This window comes from Echinops telfairi, unplaced genomic scaffold (genome assembly GCF_000313985.2).
Source record: "Echinops telfairi isolate 266 unplaced genomic scaffold, ASM31398v2 ScPeMD7_7469;HRSCAF=8507_1, whole genome shotgun sequence".
Taxonomy (NCBI): domain Eukaryota; kingdom Metazoa; phylum Chordata; class Mammalia; order Afrosoricida; family Tenrecidae; genus Echinops; species Echinops telfairi.
This window is the reverse complement of record NW_022111373.1, coordinates 109,225,410-109,251,708: the sequence shown is the minus strand read 5'-3', so window position 1 is coordinate 109,251,708 and position 26,299 is coordinate 109,225,410. Positions and strand designations below refer to the sequence as shown.

Here is a 26,299-nt window from a genome sequence, read left to right as displayed (position 1 = left end):
GGATCTGTCGTGTTGGCCCAGGGTGCTGGCATCATCTGACCCGGCCAGAGAAAGGGTACTTCCAGAGCCACTGGACTGTGGTAGAAGACCAGGACTTGGTACTCCTTCTCCCACAGGTACTGTAGACTTACTTCCTGGGCAAAAATCGCTGGGCACATTTTGTTTCCGTAGATGTCTTTCAGCATCTGGACCAGTTTCTCATGATGGTATTTCTGCATCCCGTAGAAGTGGTTGAAGTCTAAGAACACTACTTCCCTACGATGGTCTGTGAGGAATGAGTTGATCTCCTCAAGGCCTTCATTGACCTTGGCACTGAATAAGCCATGAGCAAAGTACAGTTCGTTGTCAGGGTCTCTGGGCTTGGTGGAAATTCGGAGATCAAAATACCGAATACCAGCTCCCAGCTGACCAGTAAAGTTCATTGTCTGAGTGGCTAACCATTTTCGCATCAGCTTTTTGGCCACAGTTCCAAACACAGAGACAAAATTCTGGACAGTTTCTGGCTGCTCAGGCCCTACCGGCGAGGCTTCATCAATGTAGAAGCTGAAGGAATCATGAGATCCTAGGAGAATAAGATAGAAAATAGTTATGTCTCAGCCCTAATAGCACCGTTTCTTCTGTCCTCCTGTTTCGCTTTTTTCTCTGACAGAGAGCCCATACCACAACTTCATAGAAGCCTAAGAAACGCTAAGCAACATTTACCTAGCGAATCCCCATGTGATCGGAGTTTCCTTTTCATAGCCTAGTATAGTACAAGGGGCTTCAGAAAGATCCACTTATCTTTTCATTCTATTTTTCCATGAACTTTTTGAAGGGCCCATAAACAGGGACTTCATGGGTAGTGCAAATGGTTAATGCACTCAGTTGTCAACCACAGGGTTAGAGGTTCTAGCCTAAACAGAGCTACCTTGGAAAAAAAGGTCTGCCACTTTATTTCTGAAAAATCAGCAATAAAACCCAGAGGGGATAGTGCACCCGGTAATATAGAATGCTCTGAGCTGGAATTGACTCAAGACCACACAACAGCAACATGGGCACATGGTGATTCATAGTAAAATGGTATATTATAAATTAGAGTAAAGGTAAATGCATTAAAAGATTCAGTCATAAGACAAATATATTTGTAATTATCAATGTTTATATATTTAAAATAAGTATATAAAATATATATTCAATTATCGATCATTATCTATGGGGATAATATAATAATAAGCAAACAAAAAGTAATAAGTGCTTGTAAGGATGTGGAGAAATTGGAAACTTCATATATTACTGATGAGACCGAAAAATGGCTCAGCCACTGTGTAAAAGTCTTACGGTCCCTCACAAAGTTAGACTTTAAAATACTGTACGACAGAGCAAGTCCACTCAGAAGTATACATCTGAAAGAATTCAAAACAGAAAGATAGATACTCGTACACGTAGGTTGACTGCAGCGTTATTCACAACAGACAACGAGTGGAACTAGTTTAATTCCCATCAACAGATGGACGTATAAACAAAATTATACATATGACCACGACTCAGCCAGAAGGGGAAATGCAGCCCTGACACTTGCTACAACATGAGAAACTTTACAAACAGTATGAACCCCAGCAAACCCGTCACAAAGAGAAAGGAAACAGCTACGGTCTACTTACATGAACGATTTAGACTAGGCAAGCATGTGGAAAGCCAAGTTTATAGTGCTTGTAAGTTGGGGAGAGACACAACTCTTAGGCGATGTTGATGTTTGTTTTTTTTTTTTGGTAAGGATGACAGAAACTTTGGTAACAGTACATGGTGATGTTTGATCAACATGATGGACATACTCAATGTTACTGAACTCTCTATGCGAAGATCATGTAACTGACATGTCTCATTGCAGATGTGTCTTCCAACTTTAGTTATCGCTGAAACAAAACCTAGGGCGCACACTCTCTTCTGGCACATGGATAACCACAAATTGGAAGCCACTTGAAAGCCACTGGCTTTATAATATGCAGAGGACTCAATAGTCCAAAACTTTTTGGACAATGATAGGAAAACTGCTTCTGATCAATATTTTAAAACTCAAACTATAATATTTTATTTATCTGAAACAACAACTTAATGTACTCATACAATTATCTATATCTATCTACATAACAAGTGACTACCATAAAGTGTAATTTATTGAGATTCACTAGTTATGAAATATTTTATTTTAAATCTTGCCCTTTCCTCTTATTCTGGTTGACTTTAAACATAGAATATTTGCCTCAACTACATAAAGAACGGAGCAGAAAATCAGTATACAAAATGTTTCTTCACACACTTTGGAAAGTACAAATAGATCAAGTAATAAAAGGGAGGATAAATGAAGCAATAAAAAAAATCCATTGCCATTCAGTCAATTCCAACTCAAAGCAACCCTACAGGGTGGAGAAGAACTGCCCAAGTGGGTTTCCGAGGCTGTAAGTACTTAGAGGAGCAGAAAGCCTCATCTGTCTTCCACATAGCAGCTTTGAGCCTTGAACTGGTGACCTTGTGGCTTAGTAGAACAGTGTGTGACCTACTATGCCACCAGGGCTCTTTAAATAAGGCAATGAAAGAGTGCAATGCTGATAAATCGATGTTAGTCCTGCTTTAGATTGGGCAATTGGAAATTCCAATTAGGTCAAGTCATTTTTAGATATTAAAGAAACAACGAATATTTCTTACAATTTAACACAGCTGATACATTTAGAAATTATTTAGACTACTTCTTCACAGACATAGTCTCTCAAAAATTAAAGCTTCTTTGAAGTTGGGGTTTTTTTTGTTTTTTATTTTTAATATAGAAGACTTTCTTCCTAGGAAGAACAGGGATCATTTATTTTTGGTGGCTACAAGTATCAGAAATATAGAAATGTAGCAATATAAGATATAAGTATAAGATATGCATACAAGTATTGAGTCCCATTTCAAAAAATATTTGGACCACTTAAATTTTATTTTTAACGCTTCCTTTAGTTCTTTTCTTTCTTTCTTTTTTTAATTTCGAATTAGAATTTTTGTTTGTAATACCTCAATCAACATTAAGACAATTTCAATGCTAAATTAAATGACAAGCATGTTCATTATATTTAGAAGAATTAAAACATTAGCAATTATAAATAGTGCAAAATTTAAAGTAATTATAATGAAATCAAGACTTTAAAAACAAACAAGAAAATGAAACCAAAAGTTAATATTTGATAGAATAGACAAAGAAATGTGAGTAAGGTATGAAATGCTGCATTTAACACAGCACCAATCATATGTCCTATAGAGACATGGCCCGTGCCAGCTTCCTTTAGTTCTTGAGTGTGACATGCTGATTAGCTAAAATTAATTTTTAATGTGTCCCTACATTATAAAGGACAAAAGTACTTCAAATTCTGATTTTCAAAATGCTCAGTTGTTAATAACTGTGGAGGCAACATAGGCCAAGACAAGAAAAGGTGAGAGAAGTACCTTTCCTGCACACCATTTCATCTTCCATACCCTGTCTCAGGATGATTATTTTCCATCTGTTATAATCATGCTTTCCCAAACTCTGCTGCTCCAGTTTTGATCCAGATACCCCAAGAACACCTTTGTCCAGTGTTCTCATTGTTGTTGCTAACTGCCACCGTGGTGTCTCCTGGCTCATGCCCATGCCATACACAAACAGAACAAGATTCTCCCTGGTCCTACACCATTCCCAGGACTGGTAAAGGAACAAAGCCTGGTTAAATCAGGGGGTTTTCATTGTCTGATTGCAGAAGTAGATCACCAGACCTCCCTCCCTAGTCTGTCTGAATCTGAAAGTTTCCATGAAACTTGTTCAGCATCACAGTAACACTCAGACTTCTCCTGGCAGAGGGATGCACATTGGCGGCAGGTCAAACCCAGGATTCCCAGGTGAGAATTCATCCACGGAACCACTAATCCCCCCTCATTCTTTCACTAATTCCATATACTTCAACATACACACCTCTAAATCTCTCCATCCATCCATCTTCTCAGGGCCTTTCTCTGATGAGCTATTTGAAACAGTTGTTTTCAGTGATGGAAACATGTCTACTTATGTGTCCTATCAACATCTGTCTAAACCTACGTCTGCATCTATCCATACACCTGCCTTTCTCCATCTCGCTGTAACCAGTCATAGGAAACACACGAGTGCAGATTTCATATACCATGTTACATCATCGGAGAAAGAATTTTGGAGACTATTTGGATATCCTGTAAATCAGAATCTTTAAGATTTGAAACAGGGAATTCCTCAGAATTAGTCATTTTCCCCCAACTATGAAAGTTAGCCCACCTCCCAAATTACAGAAATAACATGTTTAATTTAATCTGGAACTCTTTGCTCTTGAAATATTTTAAGTAAATTGAATTGTAAGGAAATGTCAGCATGGTCTTTAGACGCAAAACTGGCCGTTTGGATCTGGTATTGGCATATTTTAACAGGGATTTCCATTTTAGCACATTGATTTATCAGTTGCTGCACAGTTGGTTGTGATTATAAATGAAAAAGCTAACCAAACTGGTTTCACGGCTCATAATACACAGAGAGGTGTGCTTAAGAAAGACATTTTAAAGGGATGAATTTAAGATGAGGTAGAGTTAAATGATCTAGGATTCAAATAGTCTTTTGGCTTTATCTTAACCACTTCAGAATAAAAGTCAAAACCATTTTGGGGCGTTTGAAGCAAAGGTAAAACCAAACCCAAATGGCTATGGTCTATTCTGACTCACAGCAACTGCCTGGGATGGTGGGCTCTGGGGCTGTACCATTTGACAACCACTGAAAGGCTTGTCTTTCTCCGGAGGACCATGCCACAGCAGCCCTGCTCAGCACCCATTCCAGGGCTCTTTTCACCACTGGGCCGCCATTGTCCTTGAGACACACCAGTTTCTCTTTTACGGACAATAAGTATCCCTTGTAACGACCCTTTTGAAAGCTTCTCAGAAAACCCCATCATGTTCACTGTCTTTTATTTGTGTTTGACAACAACTTTCTTTTTTTCACACTAAAAAGATAAAACAAAAGCCCCAAACAGCTGATTTGGATCTAGGCCTTTCTGTAGGAACTACCATAGCTTTTCTACTCAGCTACTTTTTACTTTTAGCTTCCCCCCAAATTTAATAATGCCTATATAATCAAAGTGAAAAACTGTAGTGAGCTTAAGCACAAAGGTGGGTGCTGAGTTGTTTCCATAATCTCATAAACGAGCCTCGGTGGCCTAGGGGTGATGTGCTGGCCTGCTAAAGAGCAAGGTCAGCCATGCCACAGAACCAACATCTGCACAGCAAAAAAATGAGCTTCTCATTCCAGGAAGACTTGCAGCCTAGACACCCAGGGTCCTACTCCCCGGGGCTGTTGCTGGGAATCGGAGCCTACTGGATGGCGGTGAGGGTTGTTTGTTTGCTGTAATCTGGAAGAAGATACAATAGAAGAAAACATAAAAGGATTTACATAGGATTCATTTGTTTCTCCTGTGATTAACTCTTTGAGTCACTGTGGCTTTAAATTCGTCGGTCATGTAGATACCTGGAAACCTGGCGGTGTTGTGTGTGAGACATTGGATTGCTAACCACAATGTTCGAAGTTCAAATGCAGCAGCTGCTTAGCCAGAGGAAGACGAGGCTGTCTGCTCTCATAGAGAGGTATACTTGCACACACCTTTGGGAGCAATCCTACTCAGCCTTTCTGGGGTCCCTGCAAGTCAGAATTGAGTTGGTAGATTTAGGTGTTGTTTGTTTCTTTGTTTTTATACTATGGCAATGAAAATGAGAAAAATAGACCAGGAATTGTGTTAATATTTGAAAATCTTGTGAATGTACAATTGTAGTTATAGATTAAATTATGTGTCGCCCCTCAAGGAAAATATATTTTCAAGGTTTGAAAAAAAAAGTAAAGCTAAAAACAAAATAATAATAAAAAAATAACAGGAAGAGACTTCTACGAATATTTATTTTAATCCAGAAATCTCGGAGGCTTATGCACAGCCTCCGGTGCAGAATGATGCACTGTCAGTGATATGCTGTATGTATTATTTGGGGAAGATAATTAAATCATCACAAGATTCATAGTACTGTCCATGCATCTGGGGAGAAAATACATCATCTTGTATTGGCCCAAAAGGAGTATTTCCAATTTTTAAATGTTGTTCAAAATGATACTCTCTCCTCTATTTCATCATTTTTATTAACACATGAAGTTTCCTATTTGTTTGAAGTCAGAATAAAAATAAAGCAGCTCTTGATGTCCTTACAACAATTGAGAGAAAAAAATCAACTAGTTTTTGCCTCTAAAACCAGGGATCCCTGCCCATGAACTCAAAAATTCACTGCCATCAAGCCAATCGACACACGGTGACCCTGTAGGACAGGGCAGGACTGATAATTTGAGTTTCCAAAACTGTAACTATTTACATGGACAGAAAGCCACATCTATCTCCCATCTGCCCAGGAACAAGAGAGTGTCAAACAGTATTCTTCTTGGATAATGGGAACAGCCAGAACATTGTGACTTATTTAGCCTCCTAATTCTAATACACTGACTCAGTATTCCTAGGCTCTCGAAGTCTTCACCTTTAACAACAAATGAAAATTCTTATCTTGGGCAAGAAATTTGGTGATGCGATTATCTTGAGTCTCACATTGGCTTCTCAATATTGGGTTAAAGCTGCCCTCTTTCTTCAGACAGGAGCTGCTGTTGGGCACTCCAATTTCATACTCAGCACAATCCAACCAACTTGCTATGGTTTTGAATAATAAAACCAACAAACACACAGACCAATTTTTATCTTTTTTTTTTAATGGGCACTTTTGTTAGTTTCTGCTCAGCCTGCTTTCCTTCAGGCAGTATGGTGCCTAAGGGTTTTGTCTTTTGTCGACAGTCAATGCTCACGGAAGCAGCAGTCAAGAGATCAAAAGACTTACTGCATTAGGTAAATCTGCTGCACAAGACCTTTGTAAAATGTTGAAGAGCAAGGATGTTACTTTGAGGACTAAGGTGCACCTGACCCAAGCCCTGGCATTCTTCATTGCAGCACATGCATGTGAAAGTTGGACATCGAATGAAAAGAATGCATGCCTTTAAACTGTGTTGCTGGAGAATATTGAAAGTACCATGGATAGCTAAAATGACAAACCGATCTGTATTGGAAGAAGGCCAGAGTGCTCCTTAGAGGCAAGGATAGAAAGACTGTGTCTTACATACTCCGGACATATTGTCAGGAGAGACCAGTCCTTGGAGAAGGACATCATGTTCAGTAAAGTGGAGGGGTGGAGAAAAAGAGGAAGGTCCTATAAGACCCGGATTGACACAGTGGTTGAATCAGTGGACACAGGCCTAGGAACAATGGGGTTGCTATGGGTTAGAGCTGACTTGATGGCATCTACTAACAACAGCACAATAGAGTTTCCAATGGTGGTGTTCTTTTGGAAGTAGACTTCCAGGCCCTTCTAATGAGGTGCCTCTCAGTGTATCCAAACCACCAATCTCTTTGTTAGCAGTCAAATGCTAAACCATTTGTGATACCCAGGGATTCCCAGCATGTTGGCTTGCCCTTCATAACGAGGAACCAAAGGGTGCCTCTGAACAGCAAGAGAGGCATGAAGGCTTTCAGTTCAGGAGGCCACCAGGAATTGAATCCCATACAAACCACTGAGTAGAAAGCAGTTCCTCCTCCAGTGGAGTGTTCATTACAACCTAGGGGAGTCCTAGATGCATAAATTGATAACTATGCACACAGAGATAATGAAGAAAGGCTAGAGCAACTCTTTGGAGTTCAAAAAAAGATAATTTGTGATCAATAGTCCCAAATTCTAACTTGAGAACATGCCATTATCATTTTATTGAAGAACAACATAAATGCTCCCCATGGGGCATAAATAATTCTGTTGTTAATATCAGTAGGTTAGCCAGATGTATAAAATTTAGAACTTAGTTGATAAAAAGGAAATTACACATGTATAGCCCTGCTTTTTAAATGACAATACATGAATTGTTGGCATGGACATATTAAAAGCTTAAGTGACAACACTATTTACACAAACAGTATGAGCTACAGAGAGGGCAAGCTCTCAATAACAGTTCTTCACAAAGTTTAAACTAACACATAGCTGCTAAACTAACACATGTCATAAAAACAGAGATGATGAAAATAGTAAATATGAGGTAGTCCCGAGCCACCAAAAGCTGAGCCCCTTAAAAGGAAGAGGTCTGAGCCAGATGCCACAGGAGAAAGATGAGGCTCTCTACTCTGGTAAAGGGTCACAGTCTCAGAAGCCCACAGGGCCAGTTCGACCCTGTCCTATGGGGCCACTGTGAGTTGGAATCAACTCGATCGCAGTGAGTTTTATATTAATGTCAAAAGTGTTCTTGAACATTCAACTGGAATTACTCCCCATTCTACATACATACTAATATTGTCTAACCAATTGGTATTTAACCAAAACCCATTGCCATTGAGTTGATTCCAATTCATCACGACCCTATAGTGGATTGCTGAGACCACAAATCTTTATGGGAGCAGACAGCATCCTCTTTCTACTATGAGGAAACCACTGGCCTAGGCAATGTTTCCTTCTGCTTTACATGGGGCTTCTATGAATCAGAACCACTGCACACCACTCAACACACACACATACACAAGGAAATGTCTGTAATCATCTCATTTTATGGTATCCGGTAATACAGGGTTTAAAGTTTCTTAACCTGCCATTTGGTATGGTAGGCACAATTCTAGGATGACTTCCAAAGTATCCACCTTCTGGTATCCCACACTACCTACGGTCATGGAGTTCATGCTGACTAATACCAAACCTGTAGGGCAAGGTAGAAGAGTCAATTTCCAAGGTTGAAAATCGTTATGGGAGTAGAAATTCTTCATTTTTCTCATGTGAAACAGCTGGTGAATTTGAACTGCTGAGCTTGCAGTTGGTGGCTCCATGAATAACTCATTATGCCACCAGCACTCCTGACCTTCTGTTGCACTTTTATAGTTGTTAGGTGCTATCAAATCCATTCCAACCCATAGCATCCTCATGCAAAACAGATAGAAACACCGACTGGTCCTGTCCCAACCCCACAATTGTTCCCATAGTTCATGGTTGTTGCCATGGCATCAAATCCATCTCCTTGGGTGCCTTTCTCTTTTCCACTGCCCTTTACTTTACCAAACATGATGTCCTTCTCCAGGTACTGTGGACATGTCTCTTGAAAACATGTCCAAAGTATGGAAGATGAAGACTGGCCACCCCTGCCTCTAAGGAGCCCTGTGGCTGTACTTCTTCCAAGACTCATTTGTGCTTTTGGCCGTCCACGGTACTTTCAATGTTCTTCTCCAAAGGCATCACTCGTTCTTCAGTCTTCCTTATTCAATGTCCAACTGTCACATGATTATGAGGCAACTGAATCTTCTCACCATACTGATTCTATCTGTACGCTGAGCAAATCAATGAAGAGGCTGGCTTATCTGAAGAAGAATGTGGCATTAGGATCTGAGGAAGGCATATTGACCACCTGTGCTATGCAGATAACGAAACATGCAGAGGAGGACCTAAAGCACTTGCTGATGAAGATCAAGGGTCTTCAAGCCTTCGGTGTGGATTGTAACTCAATGTAAAGAAGGTCACAGTCCTCACAGATAACGTGGTAACTGGAGAGAAGATTGAAGTTGTGAAGGATTTCATCTTACTTGGATTCACGGTCAATGATTGTGGAAGCAACATTCAAGAGATGAAAAAGTGAGTTGTGTTAGGTAAATCTGTTGTACAAGATCGCTTTAGGGCCTTGAAAAGCAAGGATGTTCCTTTGAACACTAAGCGTGCCCACAGTATATTCAATTTGCATGTGAAAGTTAGACCTTCTGGTATACAACCTTGTAGACAACATCCCTCCTCTGAATATGGTAAATATCACGGGACATAACCTTTGACAGTAAGTTGTTTTTTTTTTCTTTTCAGATGTAACCAAGGTCCCTAAGCAGTTAACTGGGTGTTGAGTAGAGAGCAGTGGTCATGAGTAGACCTGCTGGCATCAGAACAGAAGCTACAGATACTTTCCTGTTGTTCAGGCCACAGGGTCATGTGGCAATTGACAGGGGTGGCCTTTAGGAGTTGAGGACCTCATCCCTTTAACTAAAAGGAACTAAATTCTGCCCACAACCAATATTATAGAAGAAGACCCTGGGTTTCAAATGAGGAGCAGCTATCACCAATGCTTTAAACTCTGCATGTTGGGATGGTGATCAGAGGACTCACTAACTTGCTCTTACACTCCTGATTCACAGAAGCTGTGAGATAATAAATCACTTGTTGAAAGCCACGTGACCAAGCTGAAATCTTTGACAATTTCAATCTTCTCTCCGCATATCATGATATTATCTATTTGTCCAGGTGTAGTTTTCTTTGGGTTGAGTCATAATCTATACTGAAGGCTGAAAGCCACTATATTTATGGTAATATTTTATTCAATAATATATAAAATATTTGGTAAATTATTCTTGTTAGTGTACAAAGCATAACTTAAAATATCCCTATTTGAACCAACATAAAATTATTATGCTATCATTGAGACTATATTTGCAAGTATGCTCTATTTGATATGGTAAGTAAAAAGTGATATAACAACCTGAGGCAATTGCAGTATTCTGATTAAAATCTCCTTACACTATAAAAATTTACTAATTTATTTTGCTTAAGGTGATATATGTTTGATTCCAATCTGATTGACAAGTTAAGTTAGCCTCTCTCTGTAGAAAATAAGATCCACTAATTCTCTTTTGCAAATGTTTGCTTCATGGAAATAATTGTGCTTCATGGAAAAAAACATCTGACTTTTTTATTCTTTTATCACTCATTCATTCACACGTTTTTTAAGTACTTGGTATGCGCTATGACTTTGCTAAAGACAAGAAAAGCTTGTTCCCACACTCTTGACTCTTCAGCTTGATGTGTGATGAACACAGGTAAATAATCACAGTGCAGTATGATAAACATCTTTAGGTAGTATTTTGTATCAAACAGTGAGGAGGAAAAAGTTTCTGGCAATTACAATGGGATCTTGAAAAGAATTAAACCGTAACAATGACTAATTGGCTAAATGCAAAAGGCTTTTTAGGCCACCAGGGTAAAGGACCCCCGGGAGTGACATTCACAGTGTAAGACAGGAACATCTGCATCTAGCTGATTTTTGCCACTGTCAAAAAGTTGAAGATATAAAAGAAAAAAATAGACATAATTCTTGACTTTAAGTAGCTCATAATTTAATTTAAAATCTGAGGATAGATAAAGATATAGCCTTATACATAAGAGCATTCTTTCAACAGATATCTCGAGCAAAAACTCTATTCAAAACACTAATATTTGGCAATAATTAAGGGTAAAGATAATTCATTTGGCTTTGGGAGAAAATTACATTATTCTGCTTCTATTTATATTTTTATTTTAAAGTAAGAATCAAACTTGACTAGTGTGTTGCATATGTACTGCCACTATCATTCCCCACTGTAGCCAAATACCATATTCAATACTCAAGGTATCTTAAGAAAACATTAACATTCCCGAAGACTGAATGATACCTTTATTCACATGGTCATATTGGCTTATAGGCTTAATCCTGACTTATCTTGTAGATGGGTTGATTCAGAGGCTGTGACAATGACCTCCAGCGTAACAGAGGGCACTGTCCCTTGCTGTTGTCTACATGGTCCTTGTTAGTTAGAACCAACTTGATGGCACCTTAAGTCAGCATCACGTAACCACATACATATTTTCAGGTGCGATTGATTACTGTTATTGCAAACTCCTATGTACATAATATGGCATTTTCAAAATCATCCCGTTAGGTGCTGTAGAGAAGGTTTATCTTTCATTTCTTAAAGGTGTCTTTAAAAGAGTGGTCGTTTCAAATTTTGATGAAGTCCAGTTTATTTTATTGTGTGTGTGCGTGGGGGTGGGGGATTTGTGCTTTCTGTATTTTTTAAAATTTTGCTTATCCCACAGATGCCAGTATGTTTTCAATGCTTCCTTTTAAATGTATATAGTATTAATTTTGACGTCTGAGTCTACAATATATTCTGAGCTAATTTTTCTGCAAGACATGAGATAAGGGTCAAAATATTAAATGATACACAATTTGTTCAAACACCTATTATTGAAAATATTATCATTTGCCCCATTGAATTACCTTGGGGCCTTTGTTGAAATCCATTGACTATCTGTATATAGGTATTCTTTAAGTAATAATTCATCTGCAGATAGCCTTATCTGGCAGCACCATATTGTTTCAATTACTTGTCTTGATTATTATGGTAGGAAGCCTCTGAAAAGGACACCCAATTAATCCTAGTCCCTCATGTTCACTTCCTGTTTTAATCCCTACTGTTTGAGTACATAATCCATGTTCTTTTATTCACTTCTAATAAACAGAATATTGACTTCTAATAAACCTGAGCCACAAACTCTAAAGAGAAATATTTTTAAACATTACAAACATACAAATAACTCTCAAGATTCAGGTACAAAAAGATGTGACTTTGTTCTTGGGTATTCTCTCTCTCTCTCTCTCTTTCTCTCTCTCTCTCTCTCTCTCTCTCTCTCTCTCTCTCCCCCCGCCCACCTCTCCTAGTCTTCTGCTTCAACATTATGAGGACATTGAGACAGCCTTTGGAGAGGCCCATGATTTCTTATTTCCAATTTGTATGTCTTTCATTTATTTTCTTCCTAACATATTGCAATGAACTACAATCTCCAGTAAAATATAGATGAGAAAATTTAAAATTGGATATTCTTGCCTTGTTTATAATCTTAAAAGTATATGCCTTGTACTATTAAAAATTGTTATTAGCTATAGTTTTTTGGAGATACAATTTATTAGATTGGGAAATACCCTAGTTTTACACGAATGTTTTAAATAAATGAATATGGAATTTTATCGGGATGTTCTTTTGTATCTACTGGAATGATCATATGACTATTGAAACTACTTTTGAATTCATGTATTAAATCTAAGTTTTAATGCTGTATTATCCTTTTCCTATACTGTGGAGCTTGAGTTATAATTTTATAAGTGATTTCATGTATATAATCATGAATCTTACTTGTCTGTATTTTATTTTCTTTGTCTGGTTTTGATATTCATACTCATATATCAATGTCACAAAGTGAACTGAAAAATATTTACTCCTCTATTTCTGAAAGAATTTGTTCAGTTTATGTATTATTTATCTCATAAATGTTTGGTCAAATAAATAGTGTGACCAGCTAGTTTTAGAGTTTTATTATGAGGAGGTTTTTAATAAAACTTTAATATTTATAATGAACGTGAACTATTTCTTCTTGATTCATTTTTGGTAATAATACTTTATTTAAAAAAAAACAACCTATGTATTGTGTGTGTAAATAACATCCAGCCATGTAAGGATTTGTTCTATATGAGTGAATAATTCAGGTATTGCGATATGTATTAGCTCCCAAGAAAATGGTTTTGTAAATAAATAAATAAATAAATAAATATGCTTTGTTTTTACCCCTGAGTTGTAGAATTTGTTGACAGAAAATTATTCCTAGCACTTTCTTGTTCCTCTTTTAATGTCTATAAGATTGCAGTAATAAATAAACTCAAACCCAACTGAACCCACTGCCATTGAGTCCGTTTTAACTCACACTGCCCCTATGCGATTCTCAGTGGAACTACTCCGTGAGGGTTCTGAGAGGGCGATTCTTCACTGGAACCGACAGCTCCGCCTTCTCCCTGAGGAGCAACTAGTGGGTTTGAATTGCCAAAATGCAGTTGGGAGTCACGGCAACATATGGAGTCTCTGCAGATATGCAAATTTTTAATGTTAGTAAATCTCTCTCTCCCTTCCTTCTCCCTCTCCCTCTCCCAACTGTATTATGAATTTTGTTCTTTCTCCTTATAATGTTTGCTTCATGTATTTTGGAATTCTGCTTTTAAATGCATAAAATTATGACATTTATGTGTTGCTGATATATTATTCTTTTCGATTATGAGTATTACTCGTCATCCTTAGTAATATCCATTATTCTTAGTAATCTACTTTACATAATATTAATACGGTGTGCCATTTTTCACTTTAACCCATTTGTGAGTTTCCTGTAGATAGTAAACCACTGAGATTTGTTTGTTTTTTTAATTAAAACTAACAGTGTCTGCTTTGAGTTGAATTTTTTATATTATTGATATTTAAGTAATTATATAATCGGACAGGTCTACAATTTTGTCATTTGCTTATATCTGTTCTTCATTCCTATTTCCCCTCCTTCTTTTGGCTCTCTGATCCTACAAACAACTACAGCCTCAGATGTCATATAGGGATTAGGTAATTATGGGTAGTAATTGACACAAAGTCAGGGGGATTTTTAGTCAGGATTAGTTTAGTAATTCTCAGTACTCCATCTCACACCTACATTTGGTTTATTAGCTACATACTTCAAAAAGTGCTAAATTTGTGGTTATATATAAAAAGCCTTTCTATGTAAAATTTAAATGTCCATATACATTGTTGTTTGTTTTCTCTCCAAAACTAGAACAATACAACTACAGAAATGTTTTTCAAATAGCTAGATTGTAACTAAATTTTTTTAAAGTTTATATTTTAGCTTTTTGTTTAAAAATGATAGCATTGATTTCTTTTTAAATGGGACATACAGATATCACAAGGCATTGACATCCCAGCTCCATCTGCCAAGGAAATGATTCCCTTAAATTGGTCTTTTCGGTTAACGCACAGAGGACAGGCCATACAGTGCATTAAGAGCAGTGGAGCCAGTGGCAGAAGACGAGACTGAAAGGGAAGCGCCATCATTAACTCACAGTTTGACCCTGGATGGTCTCCAGATCACTCAGGGTTCTTGCTTGGGTCTTCTAATTGATTAAATTACTTTTCACACCTACTTGTTAGAGTTTTACAAGAGAGAAATAAAATCATGCACATGAAAGACCCATAGGAGGCTGTACTTTTTATACCCCACGAGGGTAAAACCTGTAAAAGTTGAAATCCGTGTGAAACACTCAACTATTTTCCACTAAAGAGAGAGTCATAGAAAGGGGGTAAATGGCGCCCAGTCAAAGGGAGAAAACGTCGGAGACCCACAGCTCTCTCTGTGTCCCTGGTCACAAACATCCCTGCACGTGAGGCTAAGACAATGTTTCTGCCTAGACACGTACGCACTGGAGGGTCAGAGCAAGAAGACAAATGATCCAACTTGCAGGATTTAGGCTTCTCCAATTTAATTTTTAACAAGCAAGCTCTTTCTCATTTATGTAATATGTTGCCCATGTAATCAACCAAAATGACTCTATTTCTTGTTAAACAGTGACTAAAGATATACATGCTGCCAGCATGCAGTGAAAACAGATCTGCAAAGTATACTAAGTACCATCCTCCTTCATTCACTGTTTTTCCAGTGTTATTTATTAAAAACAAAACTCCTTGGGATGAATTTCTGGTTGGTTGCTCAGTTTGGCCTTGAGCTCCAGATGAAGTTATATAAAATTAGGGGTTTAATAAATATCAAATAAAACACACCAACTTTTGATATGTGTTATTCCATCCAGGAACCTTGAGGCCCCAAGCCTCGTTGGGTTACGGCTCCGGATGCCCATGAATGTGCCCTTCCCATTTCCCTGTCCTGGCCTTCCAATCTCCTTCTGACTCATAATAACAACAGCTCTTCGTGACAGCTGGTGGACGGTACCCCCTGGTTCCCTTTCCTAGCCCATTCTGTTCCTGTCATTTGGCACAGTTTGAGAGGTTTCAAGACTCCCACTTTCTGGCAACCGTTTTTCTGCATATTTGATACCTTGATACCTTTTGTGACCATAGGACCATCGCCACAGGAGTGGGAACCACGTGTCCCTTCCATCTGGGAACCTAAAGGACACTGCAGGGAGAGGAATTGGGAGGGTGGGTTTGTTTGGGGAGGCTCTTTTCCAGGGAGAAAGTAAGCAGTTGGCACCATCTCTCCTTTCCCTGGGAAGGCAGAGGTCTGGAGTAAAGCTCACCCTCTTGCTTCGTGTTTCCGAAAACCTTCGTTGTCTTTTATTGGCCACGTGCACTCTTCCTCTGTGGTAAAGCCTTTTTTCCTACTGGAAAAGATCAACTAAAGATAATTAATACTTGTCATGCTCATTAACTTTTTACCTGTTTTTTTATCTTATTCTCTGTCTACAAAGCGTCCTCCCTTTCCCCTGACACCCATCGCCTCCGCATCCCCAACATACACTAGATTGTAAACTTACTAAGGGGAATTATGTGGGGGTCAGTTTCCACAAATAGATAACATCTAATAAGGAGCCTTGGTGGTGCTGTTGTGAAGCTCTCAGTTGCTAACTGAAAGGTGAACTGAAAGGTGAAATTGCCTGTGGTTCCAGAGGAGAAAGATAGTCATCTTTCTGAAAAGCTTCGAGCCTTGGAAACGCGAGGGGGAAGTTCTACTCCATCTCATTTGGTCACTATGTGTTGCCATTTCCTCAACTGCCACAGGGTGAGAGAAATATTTGCAAGTACATCCTGCTTCTACCCCAGGAGACTAAAATCTCATCTCTAAATGTTAGACTGCTATCTACCCCATGGTCATCTGCTGAATGCTACTGCCCAATATTTCTTTAATACTACTTTCTGAAAGAGTATTAATAGTCTGAACTTTTCTTGTTACCTAATATTATACGTGGTGTGGATTCTAGCCTTGAGAGTTATACACCTATGTTATAATACTGAACTCTGGCCTCAGCATATGCTCTCTTTGTGGAGGAATCTAAGCTACTTTAGTCGTGATGGCATTTATAACAAACATAATTTACTCATCGTGGTAGTTAGAGATAATACTAGACACTAGGGGTGGAGCCAAATCTGCCAGTCAAGTGGTAGCTTGATGACATCTCTTTGGTCATGTAGCCTTTGGTACCAGAATGAAGGACTCCGAGAACTGCTCTCTCTCCCAGCTCCTTTGCCTGCTTGCTTGCTTGAACACTGCCTGCCTCAAGGGGAGGCCCCATGTGGACTGCTCTCCATTGTGAGCTGCTGGTGCCCTGACACGTTTCCACTGACTTTGGATCCACACAACTGTGCACCTACCAGCTTGAGCTCTTCCTGTTTGCTGGTTCATCATTCTGCATCACTGGCATGCGGCTATGTGAGTCTGAAGAGGGACGTAGGACTAAGATCGGACTTACAGCTGTGCGTTGGCCTGAGCTGGGATGTCTTCTTGATAAAGCTCTTTCTTATACATTTATAGTTATGCTGGTTTGTTTCTCTAGACCACTCACCCTAACACAATCCTGTTTTTAATTATAATGCAGGAGGCATAAAAAACAGCTTATCAAATCAGTATTAATTCACAAATAGTTTGTAATCAGTTTGAAATACAATCAGCTCACTTTATTTGAAATAAATTGATGGTCAGGCTGACAGAAAAAAATAAGTAAGTACATAGCAACCACTTCATTTTATACCTATCTAAGAGCCTAAATTAGTCTCCTTAATTTTCATATACTTCATTGGTTAAACTGATCAAATTATATTTGAGACCCAGATGAAACCTGAGTAGAAAGGTCACCCCTGTGGTGCCTGTGTCTGGCGTTTGTTGTTAGGTGCCTCCCAGGGCGTTCCAACTCATAGCAACAATCATCACAACTCCTGCAACATCTTCACGATTATTGTCAGACTTGAGCAAATTGCTGCAGCCCCTTTGTCAATCCATCACCTGGACAGTCTTCCTCATTTTGGGTTACTTTCTCTTTAAGTATGATGACCTTTCCCAAGGGCTGGTTTCTCTTGCTAGCGTATCCAGAGTACATGCAACAAAGACTCAACAACCTCGCTTCTAAGGATCATTCGGAAGGACAGACTTCGTCCAAGACAGATCTATTTATTTGGTTTTCTGGTAGTCCACAGTGCTTCTAATATTCCCTACCAACATTATAATTCAAATGCATCAATTCTTCCTTGGTCATCTTCTTTGTTGTCCAATATTCACATGGATATGAGTGGAAAATACCATGGCCTGGGTCAGATGCACCTTAATCCTCAAAATAACACCCTTGCTCTTTAATACTCTAAAGAGGTCTTGTGCAACAGATTTGCCTAATGCAATGCATTCTTTGATCTCTTGACTGCTTCTTCCACAAGCATTGATTGTGGATTCAAACAAGACAAAATCTTTGACAACTTCAACCTTTTCTCCCTTTATCATGATGTTACCTATTTGGTCCAGTTGTGAGGATTTTCATCTTCTGGACAGTGAGTTGTAATCCATCCTGAAGGCTGCAATCCTTTATCTTCCCCAATAAGTACTTCAAGTCCTCCTCACTTGCAGCAAGCAAGGTTGCATGTCACAAGTTGTTAATAAGCCTTCTTCCGATCCTGATGCCTAGCTTAGACACAACCTTGCTGCAGTCTTCCACCATGTAAGGAAGATCTTTTTGGAAGATACAAGGTATCTTGCATCATTGAAGTTAATGCACAATATGCACTAAAAACCCAAACATTTCGAAAAAGAGTTGAACAGATAATTTAAAAATATACCTTTGTAATTTAATATCTAAACTTTATATAACAAATATACATATATTTAAAAATTAAATATTAAATCAAATCACCATATCTCACGGAATTCTGAGATTACTCCTTTGAAGAGGGAACATCAAAACAGCTGTGTTGCAATATCTCTTTGGGCAAATCTGTATCTTTTATGTTTGTGTAAAGTCTGCTCTCTGGTTGTATCTCAGAGACAGTAAGATATAAAGAGAGAATGATTTCTTAAGTCTTTGATCCAGGATCTCAGAGGTTAAACTTGAGAAGTCTTGATGTATTGATGCCTCTCAGGGGTACAGAAGCTCAACATTCATCACAATTTCTGTAAAGTATCCAGCCATTTACTTAAACCTACGCTGAGGGGACAGTGACTTGCTTCAGATCAGCAGGGCTCCAGTGAAGTGTCAGAAAAGCAAATGTGCTCCAAATGCTATGCTTGGTGAATCTATTGAGCTTCCTTTTAAATGGGAATTTCTTTGTTTTAACATGCTATCATCAGAATTGCAAAGAATGATAATTAAAAGAGACCCCACAAAATAGAGCATGCCTAAATTACTGTCCACTTTCCTTGAAGCCATTCAATGTGAACTCTCCCTTCCTGGGGCAGCATCAGTCTCAGTACTTCTCAGCTAAGAATCAAGTGGAATCATTCTCCAAGTTTTTACTTTGGACTCTTATTGCTGCTACTGAGTCGATTTTGACTTATAGTGACCTCATTAAAAAAGACCAAAAAAAAGGTATACCTCCTCTGTGGATGTCTCAGAGGGTAAGTCTTTACCGGAGTAGAAAACTTCATCTTCCTCCCATGGAGAAGCTGCTAGTGTCCCGCTGCACATCGACAGCCCAACACACAGCCTTCTCGGCCACCGCGGCTCCATTTGGCTATAAACAGTGATATATGAATCTAGCAATAACACCATCATAACCTTCTGAACCTGACAATGCAGAATTAGTGAGGGCAGCTTTCCGAATTGGAAAATCCTGGATCCAGGAAGCACTTATTTATAAATTACAAAGATTTAAGAGGAACATTTCTAACAGAGCATTCGTCACCCAGTAATGAGAAAGAGGAGTCCCTATGTGGTGGAAATGGTGGGCATGTTGAACCACGACCAAAAAGATGGAAGTTCAAATCCACCCACAGGAAGACAGATAAGTGGCCTCTTGAAAAGCAGCTTTAGTTTAGAACACACATATACATAGAATGAACTAAAATCAAATCTGCCAAATGAAAATGCGTATTTCCTCTAAGGGGAAAAAAATAACCAGACCAAGTATGAACTTCTCTTAGATCTGAGGACCAGAGGGCCTCTGAAGTCCAACTTTGAGCTTTGTTCTTGCATGTCTGGCACTATTGGTTTTCCTTTTATAAATAATGAAAATCTCAATTAACAAAACATTACCTTTAATCATGTTTGTGCTACAGAGAGAACATCTCCTTGAAATAGGAGCCTTTGATTGTAGGCTGCTCTCCCAAAACCCTGCTTCTTGTCAGCCACTGGACCTTTCCTTAGTAAGGAAGGATTTGAGGAGAGGGGCTTATTTATTGCTTTGGTCCTCCCACAATATCCCTTTCCCTTCTCCATCCTTGGGATTTGAGTCTAAAGATGTTGAGGAAAATATACTGCCTTTTGCTTTCCAACCTCACAGCAGAGCTGCAATAATAAGCAATGTGTATAGAGGCAGATCACACAAACTAGCCTCTAAAAATGGCAACTTATGTACAACTAGTGGAGATTCTGAAAAGTGCTATGTTAATGCTACATATTTTCCAGAAACCGAAGAACACACACATACATATTATATGACGCAGGGGTTCACAAACCACTCATCTTAAAGTTCACGTTTATTATTAAGATTGCGACAGAGTTGGTTATGTAGAGTATTAATCATGGGTCTAAAATATCTACATCTCACTTTCAAATAAAATCTATAACTATACTATATCTAAAATTGATGTAATGGGTACATTATTTGTCAAATGAAAAATCATGCAATTACACCCAAAATGTATTCATTTAATAGTAATTTAAACAAAAAATCAATCAAAGAAAAATAAAACTCATTGCCATTAAGTCAATCCCGATGCATAATGACTCTCAAAGTCAGGGGAGCACTGCCCCTTTGGGTCTCTGAGACCTTATACATTCACAAGAATAGACAGTGTCATCTCAATCCCCTGGAGCCTCCTCTGACGGGCTGAATCCATCAAATTTATGGCTAGCAATTCAGTGTGTGCCCATGATGCCACCAGGGCGCCTCTATTTTATTACTTCTTCCTGACTCCTCTCAGAATTGTACAACTGCCCTGAGAGAAACAACAAATACTGGAGATGCTGGCGGTGGAAGCCATGGAGCAGGGAACAAGGAAAACCGCAAGGATAATGAGCCCTTTTGCTACCCACTAATGATAATGGCCTCCTCCAATGTCACTCGTTCTTGATCTGCTCTTCCCAGATAGCAGGCATTTCTCATTTTAGCCTTTTCCATTTGCCTCAATGTCTCAGATCTCCTTTTTAAGATTTGTTTTTGCCTGTAATTTGTGTGTGTGTGTGTGTGTGTGTGTGTGTGTTTTGTTACTGAAGATCATACCTGAAAGACTCTCTGACACTATAAAATATCTTGATATAAGGCAAGCGTATGGGCCTAGGAAGTTTCTGGGGCAAGCCAGGCAACTGAAAACACAGATTCCTCTACAACTGGATCCCTCTACAAAAAAGCAGGAGAAAATCTGAAGAGAGGAAGAACAGGGTAGTCTGAGATCTCAGAGTCAAATTTTAAAGTTTCGTGAGTAAAAATCCCCAACTCCCAGAGGCCGAAGAACCAAGCAGGGAAAGGGACGCTACAGAGAAACCATTGCAGGCACTGAGATGCTCACAACGCCAGAGACCCAAAGACTTTCTAGCCACGGGCTTGTGATCGTCCTGCATTTGGCTTCATTGCATGTGTTTCGTGAGTCCGAAGAGGACTTTATAGATTGGTATCGGACATATGGGCTAATATTAGACTTATGACCTTGGACTGGACTGGGATGTTTTTCTTAATGTTCAATTCCTCTTGTATATAAACCTCTCCCTTATATACATATGTGTGTCTATGAATTTGTTTCTCTAGTCTACCCAGACTAACACACACACACACACACACACACACAGCTCTTCACATGCCTGGACTAGGGTCAGAGTGGAGGTTTAACCCTCCACATGGATTTTGCGCTTCCGCTGCCATCCACAGCTTCGGAAAACTGTTGTTTACAATTGAAATTCTGATACTGTTTCCTCCTTCAGATTTGGATTTTACTATTTGTAATCCTTTGAGCCCACAGTCTGATGTGCTTCTTCCAAGTGGATTTGCTTTATGCCTCACTTAGATGGCCGCTTGTTTTAAGGCAAGCCTTTCAAACCCCAGACTCTCTTCTTTTTCTCTTTAATCATATTACTGGGGGCTCTTACAGCTCTTAGAACAATCTATCCATCAATTGCATCGAGCGTATTTGTATATATGTTGCCATCATCATTTTCTAAACATTTACTTTCTATTTGAGCCCTTCATACCAGTTTCTCTTTTTTTCCTCCCTCCTCCCTCCCACCCTCATGACCCCTTGGTGAAGTATAAATTATTATTATTTTCATATCTTACACCAGCTGCTGTCTTTCTTCCCCTAGCATTTCTGTTGTTCATTCCCTGGAGGTGGGGTTGGGTGTGGAAGAAGCCTGAGTGATCATAAGGGGTTGATGGGATCAGGAAGCAGGCACCAGAAGACCCAAAACAAGCAAACCAAAACAGACCCTATTCTTTCTGACAGCCAAGTGCCGTCTGATTCCTCTATCACACTTTGCTATAACACCTATATCTTCAGTGAGCTCTTCATGAGGGCAAGTATAAAGTAGTGATATGTCATAAGAGCTAACTGTTCTTAGATCAGGGCTAGAATTACATGAGAGCCCCAAACCCAATCATATAACTATGGCTTATCTATGTCTCAGGTTAACTTTAAAGACGTCATTATCATTTTATGATAGAGAGCGTTACAAATTATCTCCTTGCATCATAAAGTAATTATATTGGTAGTTTCATTAACATAGTATCAAATTAAACACATTTTCAGGAAAGGAAATAATACGTGTATAGGCCAACTCTTCAAACCATAATACATGAATTGTTGACTTGTCCAGATTAAACACATAAGTGACTGGACACTATTGACATGAACAATAGGGGTAAATACCACAAAACTGTAATCCAGATACCAACTTCAGTCTTTAAAGACATGTAAAAACTAGTTGTCTACTTTATATGGAGAGGGAAGAGACTCAGAATAAAAAACGAACTTCTTAAGAAGTATGAACTAGGAAGCCCCTCACCATCCATCCTAAAACCTATTACATAGCCACAGTAGCCAAAACAGCTTGGTACTGGTACACTGATAGATACATAGACCAATGGGACAGAATGAAAATCCCAGAAATAAGTGTATCTACCTATAGACAATTGATATTCCACAAAGGGACACCCCCACCACCAAAAAAGAAAGAAACCCAAACATTAAATGGGAAAGATACAGTCTCTTCAACAAATGTGCTGTGATGTGTCATTGCATTACCATATGCAGAAGAATGGAACAGCACCCATGGCTCACCCCATGTACAAAATCAAACTCCAGATGGATCAAATACCTAAACGCAAATCCCAGAGCTATCATGATCATCAAATAGAAAATAGAGTATAACCTGCAGTCGTTAGATGATTTTAGATCAACTACCCTCCTGGCTAGGGATGGAGTCAAGACGGTGTCCTTGGGGGAGTGGCCCTCTGGCTTTGCCTTCCTGCCTGCTGGGATTCTCTGCCACTGACCCTCAGAGCTGCCTGAGCCCGGCTGTGTTCCCACTGACCTTGGATCCACAGGTCTCTGCACCCATCAGTCTATGATCTTCCTGCTTTCTACATTGTTGCGTGTGGCTGCATGAGTCTGAAGGACTTATGCACCAGTATTGGACTTATGGACTGGAGTTAGACTGGGCTGGGATGTGTTCTTGATATATACCTAGTTCTTGATATAAAGCTCTTTGTTGTATAAATCTGAGTGTCACTGGATTAGTTTCGTTCATCCACCCAGCCTAACACAGTGCCCTATCTCAGGATGGAGACTTACTGTCCAAAATAAAGACGGAAGTATACACAGAAGAAGACAAAATAGATAGCTGGGACACTTATGTGGATCAAAAGACTTCATCAAAAATGTAAAAAGAAAACACACAGACTGGGGAAAAGCTTCAACAATCACCCAATGGACTGATATCTGAACTATGCAGACTACTGAAATAAGGGAAACCACCACAAATACAAATAATTCAGTGAAAAATTGGACACAGGATGTGAAAAGGTAGTTCACCAGAAATGACACTTGAAAAAATATTCATGATCACTCGCCATTTGCAGGATGCAAATAAAACAACCATGAGATAAATCACCTTCCACAGACAATGACAGACCAATTTAAAAAGTAAACAACAAATGCTGGAGAGGTTATGGAAAGACTGGGGCTCTCATCCACCGCTGGTAGGTCTGTAAATATGTACAACTATTGTGGAAAGCCATGTGGCGCTACCTAAAACAATGGGGAATAGAAACCCCATGTGATCCAGCATCACCCTTGCAAGGTGTAGCTCCTAAACCAACAATAGCCACGGGCATCCCTATGCTCACCACAGTACTCTTCACAAGAGCAAAAAGTTGGAAAAAGCCGCAAATCCCATCAGTAGAAGAATGGATAAAGAAAATTTGAGATCTACACATAATAGAATACCATGCCTTGTTGAAAACAATGATGAAACTGCAAAGCCCTCGCAACATGAATTGAACTGGAGAACATAGTGCTGAGTGAAGTTCATCAGTCATATAAAGACAACTATTGTGTGAGACCACTACTAGAAGCATCAAAACAAAGGGCCCCCGCCGAGTAAGTTCCCAAGGGAGGGAAGGATAAGCGTGGAAAGATGATCCAAAGGCCTAGATGGCAGACAGGTGTATAAGTGGGTGACAAAGAGCAGGGTGGTCCACAAGAGGGGAAGAGAAATCAGAAGAAAGTGGTAGGATATAATATCAAGGTGGGATTGATGAGTGATTTGAATTATTGAATGCTGAATTGATAGTCTGCCTAATTCACAAATGTACCTCTACCTAATTCATAATGAAAAAAATCATGAATAAAAAAGCATTAAAAAATAAAATTAAAATTAAAAAGCATCAACACCTAAACAAATACATCTCAAAGAATCATTTTTACGTTTTTTGAAATGTAAAAGGTAAAAGTAATAGTTTTACATTCCTGAAGATTCTTAATGAAAAAGTTTGTAATACATTATACTATTTATACTGTCTTCTAACACAAACTGTTTCTACTGATTTTACCTTGAGGTCAGTTATTCTCAGTCATGTTTGGTTTCTTCAGGAACAAAGAAATAATGAGGAGGGATGGAATGATATTGAATGACAACCGGTCATTTTCTAATGATTCTAATCATTGCCTAATGATTTAAATGAAAATAACAATAAAAGCGTCAATTTATTTCATTATATTTGTAAGAGTTTATGTTTAATTTAGGAGATAAAACTACTACACAGACTGAAAATAATTAAGAACTACCTACTTTCAAGGTATTCATATTTATGTAAGGCAATAAAATACTTTTCAAAGGGAATGAACCCAAGATTAGCTCCTATATGTCAGCCATATATTGGGCTAAGAATTTCCGTCAGGATGATCAAAGTTATAGGACATTTTCAGGCACAATTATGTGTGTACATTGACCTTGGAAGAATAATTCAAATCAAATCAGTAAATAAGTATTAATCACATAAAATGTGAAAGGCAAAAAGCTAAATATCATGAGATATATAAACTACCTAACAAAAATTTTAATTTCAACAAATACAGATATTATACAAAGATAATCTCTGCCTTTATGATGGTTTAAATGAAGTTTTCTGTAAAAAGACTATCTTCTTATTACATTATTCATTTCTAAAAGTTAATGGATTTAAATTGCAAAATATGTGGGATAGCTATGCATTTTTCTACTTTTACGCTAAATGCATATGTAAGAGTAGACGTAATATTGGGTAGGCGCATTCTCAAACTCCAACTATGAACCGTCTTTGAGTCATAATTCAATAAAACATGTTTAGTTTCTGAACTTAATGGAATACACTGATTTTTCAAATGTTTTCTGATATAAGAGCAAACAGGTGAATTCATTCAAAAGTATTTCATAATGCATTTTCCTTGCATTTAATAGAAGGAAAATATCCAAGGATCAGAGAAAACAAACAAACAGATGAAATCCAATGGTAAAAGTCAAATGAAGTCGTGGATGACCTGAGGGCATTTAGAAAACCAGAAACCTAGGATTTGAGCTTTAACAGATATATGGGATACCTGTTATATATCTGGTATATCTTATTATATATTATATAAGATTATATATTATAATGCCTGAGCAAGCAGCATTCATGTGAAGCCTTAGAGGTTGATGCTAGTTCTCCTTGGACACTTGATAGAAAAGAGGCTGCCTCAACACACAGGTAGTTGGCAAATTAATGTGTCTGACTTAGCTTTGGCTCCAAATAGAGGTAGGTATGTTTAGAGGAAATTGAGGTTGGTTTTGGTGGAAAAAGAAAACAAGTGGGGAAGAGCTCCAATTGTATTGGAAACATTTTATTTCTTAGAGTATCCAGTTGATATAAAATGAGCCCCG

At 38.6% G+C, this 26,299-nt stretch overlaps 1 protein-coding gene across 1 annotated transcript in view; it reads right to left on the bottom strand.

Moving 5' to 3' along the window:
- Positions 1-2: 2 nt before the first annotated feature.
- Positions 3-26,299, bottom strand: part of PLCXD3 (phosphatidylinositol specific phospholipase C X domain containing 3) — a gene marked incomplete at its 3' end in the record, with an annotated part of 139,554 nt that continues 113,257 nt past the window's right edge. Inside the window, exon 2 of the mRNA XM_013008394.2 lies at positions 3-562. Within this exon, the coding sequence (XP_012863848.1) occupies positions 3-562 (560 nt within the window). The remainder of the gene's footprint in view (positions 563-26,299) is intronic.